The sequence below is a fragment of the Corvus hawaiiensis genome, chromosome Z, assembly GCF_020740725.1.
Source record: "Corvus hawaiiensis isolate bCorHaw1 chromosome Z, bCorHaw1.pri.cur, whole genome shotgun sequence".
NCBI classification, from domain to species: Eukaryota; Metazoa; Chordata; class Aves; order Passeriformes; family Corvidae; genus Corvus; species Corvus hawaiiensis.
Window position 1 is genome coordinate 74,357,725 of NC_063255.1, and position 6,369 is coordinate 74,364,093.

At 45.2% G+C, this 6,369-nt stretch overlaps 1 protein-coding gene across 1 annotated transcript; it reads left to right on the forward strand.

Moving 5' to 3' along the window:
• Positions 1-56: 56 nt before the first annotated feature.
• LOC125319373 lies at positions 57-4,242 on the forward strand. Its single transcript, XM_048290475.1, has 2 exons — positions 57-3,261; positions 4,174-4,242. The coding sequence occupies exon 1, from the start codon at positions 403-405 to the stop codon at positions 1,573-1,575; it is 1,173 nt and encodes a 390-aa protein (XP_048146432.1). The 5' UTR covers positions 57-402; the 3' UTR covers positions 1,576-3,261; positions 4,174-4,242.
• The last annotated feature ends 2,127 nt before the right edge of the window (positions 4,243-6,369 follow it).

Here is a 6,369-nt window from a genome sequence, read left to right on the forward strand (position 1 = left end):
CCACAGAAAGAGAAAGACTTATGTTAGTCGTGTGCATATTAAACTATAACCAATCGCTTGCTATTAAAGGCCACATCAACAGTAGCTGTAATCCAATAGTATGGAGCTTGCTTATGTGTGCTTGGGGAATTAGGGTATAACTATGGGGCTAGCAATAGAATAAACGGAGTTCCATCATATCTCTATGAGAAGCGTGGTTCATCCTGGCAGATCTCTGGCTATTTCTGGCGCCCGACCAGGGACCGTTCCTCAGAGGAAGATACGCTCGCTGATCACCGAAAGAAGGGTGACGACGACGAGCGACAGAGATACTGCGGGCGGAGAGTGTCAACCGTGAGTCAAAGGACGTCGGTCAGGCCAGTAAGAAGGGCTGCTACCTTCCCTCCATCATACCCTGCTAGCATGGATTTAGAGTTTGCGGCAGCACAGAAATTACTCCTCAGTATCCTCGCTAAGCAAGGGGAGGAAGTCAAGGAAAAGGATCTAAATAAGCTAGTTTTATGGACGTGGGAGCATGGACAATTGCGGGTACCCCCTTTCCTCTTCAATGCAGCCGAGTGGAGGGAAGTAGGGGATCACCTGTGGGACTGTACTATCCGGGGAAAAGGGAAAGAAATGACAAACTTAGGGCCCACCTGGAGAACTGTTATAAATACCTTGAAAAATATGCAAGCTGAATCGAAAGTAGCTGCGGCTGCGGTAGAGGCGATTGCAACACCGGCTGGGGTTGTCGCTCCTGCCCAAACTACACAGCGCGGGGGGCTGAGTGGACTGTTTAAAAGCCCGAGCGTGATAAAAAGGCAGAAAGCAGAGAAGCACTTTGAGACTGTCAGTGAGCTCCTGCGGGAGCAGGAGAAAGAGCTCTTGCAATCAGAGCCAAAAGAGGAAGTTACTGCCACCATGCCTCAGAGCAAACTGAAGGCAAACACGGAAGTTACAGTCGACCAGTCAATGAGCGGAGCAACGGGCGGTCCTTCTTGTCAACCGCGCCTCTACCCTGCTTGCCCGCCACCTCCACTGCCAACAGAGATTCATCCCGAGCCACAGACTGTTCCTCTGCCAGATGATGACATACCAATGACAGAAGCGACAAATGAGGTACCTGCTCATCCCCCAGGATCTTGCGTGAACCCACAAGCATTGGAAAGATGGGCTCATCAAGTAGAAGAGGCAATGCATCAAATGAAACCACACTTTGATTGTGCTCTGTCTTCTATGGAAGAAAAGCTCAATTGGAAGCACGAGCCACAACAGGGTGCCACTGAGTCCCGAAAGGGTGTGGCCCAGACGGCCCTGCAACTACAGGAATGGGCTCAAGTTGAGCCCTCCGCTCCACCCCCCATAGTCACACATAACAGCCATATTAAGTTACAAGCCACCCCAGGGGTACAAATTTGTTATAAAGACCCACGGATGGGACAATGGGGGGGGGCAGCTCCATTGTTATTTAACGGTCGAGGTTATAGCTGTGTTTCTACAGATACCGGACCAATATGGGTTCCTAGCAGATGGACCAAGCCCGCTCCCAGTCCTGCTGTCGACAAAAGTGACTCCAGCGAGTGCATGACCAACTGAGCCAAGACGTGGCACGTACAGCAGATGTTCCCAACCTTTGGGAAGTGAACCTTCGCTTGGTGGCTGACGACCTCACATTTGGACGACCACTCGGAGTCTGGGAACAGTCACCAAGCGTGCATGCTAATCACCGCAGAAATTGTTTACGCTATTATAATAGCTTGTGCTTGCACTTGTGCTGTGGGTGTTGTGGGGAAGAGCTTACTGGGGGAACTTGGAATGTAGACAAGCAAGGTAGTTTATGCTGAGAATGTTATCAAGTGCCTGAGACAAGAAGTTTTAGGCAGTGTGAGTCTATCGTGCTCGGAATTCCACCACAACAGATTAGAGTTAGCTCATTCAGGGATCCACACGAGTTTTCACTAAGCTTGGAAGTGTGGGCAGGGAAAGAAGCCATCAGACACCTGCAAGTGAGTAAAAAGACCACTGTAACCCCGGCATGGTGCCCTACATGTGACTCCTCCTCTCAAGTACTTTCATCCTGAGTAAAGCTGTGATAACTTCAGTGTCAGAAAGAGAAAACATGTGGGTAACATGGGCTCACCAGGCAAACCAGATGGATTTTTCTCTGGCCATGGGGTCGGCAGCAGATCCATTTCGCATGTCTAATTGGAGTGCCATGGATCTCACTTGAGGACACGTTTCAAAAATGGGTGACAGATCTAGAGAAAATTAATGAGAAGGTGAAGCAACAAATGCAAAACAAAAGAAACCAGGGCGAGTGCTTAGGTTGTTGGTTTAGTTATCAGCACTCCTTGCAGCAAACCCATATTATTGCCAATTTAACAAAAAATGCAACCTTGCCTCTTCAAGAGCTACAGCTTTATGGGTCCCTTTTTCCCAGTACGCTTGTTAACGTAACACCGTGGACCAACTGTTCCAATGTGGTGCCTCCAATGCAATATGCCAACGGGTCTGGGGTTTTCCTCTTCAGAGATCCTTGGGAGGACTATCAGGCACGACAGGGCATGGCCTCCTTTCCATGGAGACAGAACATATCAGGACACTCCATCGGAGGCTGGAACATGCCAGCCACATTGGGAGGAGCTGAATCTATTGACACAACCGGAGGAAAGGTTTTACCTCCTGGAGTGTTCTTGATATGTGGAGATAGAGCATGGAATGGGATTCCGCATAGTCCAACTGGGGGTCTTTGCTACCTGGGAAAGCTAACTATGTTTGCCCCTTCTATACGAGCATGGAAAAACATTATGGCATCAAAAAGTTGGAAAAGTAGGATGCAGAATAGATACCAGCGTAGTGTTTCCACATTTGATAAAGATTGTAATGATCAGGTAAACATTATGAGTTTGAGTGCACTTATACCATTGGCTATTTTTAACCCAGGGTGTGCTGCAGCTCACAGCTATAACAATCTGAAAAAGTTGGCCTGTTGGTCAGAAAAGGAATTTAATAGGACTTCCCATATATTAAATGAGCTTTTAACTGATGTAGACAGCATTAGGCATGCTGTACTACAAAATAGAGCCACAATTGATTTTTTATTGCTAGCTCACGGCCATGGTTGTGAAGAGTTTGAAGGTATGTGTTGTATGAACCTATCAGACCATTCCCAGAGTATCCATCGACAGCTCTCAGAACTGCAGGATGCTTTTCAAAAGATACAGATCCATACAGACAGCTTCTCTGTGTGGCTGTCCTTGCTCGGTCTGACAGGATGGTTAGGTGTTGGGGTTTTAGTTTAGTCTTAGGTTTTCCTGTTAAAGGAATTTTCTCCCATATGCATGTTGCTAGGGGACAAATAGCTGTACTTAAGAAAGACAAAAAGGGAAGTGGGGCGGGCCTGGCTACTCTTTTGTCTACACCTGGGTGTGGGGACAGTTCGCTCTGAGCATCCGGAGAGAGAAGCTGCAGAGAAAGGAGCTGCTGCTTCTTTCTTTTTGGCCGTTCTTTCTTCCTGCTGGAAGCAACGCCGGGACCCCAAAAGCCGCTTTACCCTGCCCTGCTGGAGACCGAGCTGTGGCTGCCCTGCCCCGCTGCTGCTTCGAGCTTTCGCTACGCTGTAGCCCTGCTCGCCCTGCCTGCCTGGGCCTCCGTGGTTTTTTTTTCCCATCTGGATACATCTCGCCTGCCACCCGGGATTTGCCGTTCGTCCCTGCCATTCCAGCCTGCTGTTCCTGAGAGCCCGGGATCAGCTGCCCAGGGGTTTGTGAAGCCTTTGTTCCATCCCTTCCCGGGATCCCAGGGCACCAGAGCCGCGGGTTTCCCGAGCTCGCCCCGGAGCGCCCCCTGCAGCCGCGGGGGAACCATCGCACCTGCCCTGCTCACCGGGAGCCGCCAGCGCCCCTGCCGGCTGCGAGCGGAACTGCACCCGAGGGGAAAGGGCCCGACAGCCGAGAAGGCTGGCACTGGGTTTGTGATTGCTGTTACTGCCAGAGTTGTTGTTGTTTTGTTTGACTGGTTATATACATATATATATATAGTAAAGAACTGTTATTCCTATTTCCCACATCTTCGCCTAAAGGCTCTTGATTTCAAAATATAATAACTTGGAGGGAAAAGGGGTTATATCTGCCACTTCAAGGGGGGCCTCTGCCTTCCTTAGCAGACACCTGTCTTTCAAAACCGAGACATTAGGAAACCTGGTTCAAGAAAGATTACGTCTGCTAGCTACACTAGTAACTGTGGCAATAATAATTTGTTGTGTGTATAATGTGGCAATAATAATTGTTTTGGGTGTATACGGAAAGCTTTAGAGAAAGTTGTTCATCAGGCTTGGCTTGTGCAAGAAGAAAAAGGGGAAATTGTAGAGCAATGGCTGAGTGAACAGGGACATGTATATGTGCACAATCCAAGCTATATTAGTGAACTGTCCTGGGCTAGGGAAAAAAGAAAAGAGCAATGCTGATGTGGCAAGTCAACAGGATTTTGGGGAGGGGGATGCTGACCATAGAAAGAGAAAGACTTAGTTAGTCGTGTGCATATTAACCTGTAACCAATCGCTTGCTATTAAAGGCCACATCAACAGTAGCTGTAATCCAATAGTATGGAGCTTGCTTATGTGTGCTTGGGGAATTAGGGTATAACTATGGGACTAGCAATAGAATAAACGGAGTTCCATCATATCTCTATGAGAAGCGTAGTTCATCCCGGCAGATCTCTGGCTATTCACACGTGTTTTTCTCTGTTTCTGCCTCTCTGGAGCACCAGCTATGGCTGACAGCTTTCCCATGTGCATATGACAGGTTCACTCAAAGTACTTAAGAGACAAACCTGGCAACTTCTTTTATAGACATTTCCTCTGTTCAGCAGGGAAGAGTCAATCTGTATTTGATTCACTATTCACTCCTTAATCTCTCTACAAATAAATAAATGCTTGCCACTAAACCCAAGGTTTTAGAAATGTGTTTTGTATTTTTCTTTACAGAACTTTCCATTAAATTGCAGTTTTGCCTTCTTTTCCTTCCAGTAGCAAAGCAGTGGCAAGGGAGACTAACAGATTATTTCAACTCATCTGGTCCCATGATGCAGTGATTGTTAAATGCTCACTTTGATCCCAGGCCTGTGTGGGATTTCTAACTATTCTCACTTTCAAAGGTTAGTAAGGTCAAATTTGCTTACTTTCCAAGATGAATTATGTATTAATACTCAGAGTAAAAGATGCTATCAGGCCCAAAAACTCTTCCTTGATTAATATGGCACAGCAAGTAGTATCTCATGTATTAAAAAGCAGGTGTAAAGTGATTTATATAACATGAAAACTGATGCAAAATGAAAGCATCTACTGATGTGGAACAGGCAAAAAATCAGACTGCAGTTTTTACAATATATGGAAATATTTCACAGCAGTTTTTTCAGGCAAGCTCTATACCAAATACTTTTCTTGCATTTTTGTGAACTGATTGATGTGAGCAAAATTTGAGATAAAGCATTGAAATCATCTGAAGGGCAAAAAGGATTTGTTTTCATGTGAGATTTGGAAAGAATGAGAGAGAGAAAAAGAAATTCAGAAACATATGCTAATAAAGTGATAGGGATTAAATGGTTCTATATGTGGCCAACTGGTCATAAAGTTCTAGCAATTCCTGGCCTTTTTCATACTGCAGATCAGTCTGTGAAAGCTGATGCATGAAGGGAAATATGGTACCTGAAAGAAAATTATTCATTATTGAACAATATTGGGTAAGAGGGTAACTCAGATCACTACCTCTAGTTGCATCAAGGGACGAGTCTGGAGCCGCCACCAAAACTATGAGCTGTCTGCCAAGATGCTGCTGGTAAAAAATACATATGAAATATTGTTATCTAAAATTGATATCTGAGATTCATATCTGTTTTCCAGAGAGGAAAAAAGAAAGCCAACATAGTAAAGAAGTATATTCACTACTGAGCACTTACAGATCTACTTTTTATAATACCAACTGCTAGGATAAATGGGAGGAAACACTTCCTCCTATGAAATTCTCAGGCTTGTTGAATTCAATAATAAATACTTTTACTTAATACTATGAAACCCTTCCTTCTCTGAATTATCTCTATTCCTTTATAGGAAAAGCAAAATAAAAAGCTCTGTAAGTTCACAGCAGAAAACACTATTTCTATCTATATGTCTAGTTATCATGGAATTAGAGTTTGTCTTCATAGTTTTGCAAGCATATGTACAGAGGACACAAAATTTCTGTAATATAAGCACTTGGCTTTGTTTTTCCACATCTGAATGTTAAGGGAAGGAAGCTGAAATATCCCTGGTGATATCAATCATAGAAGCATAGAATACTGGGTTGGAAGGGAACCTCAAGGATCATCTGGTTCAGCATTCCTCTTAAAATTCTG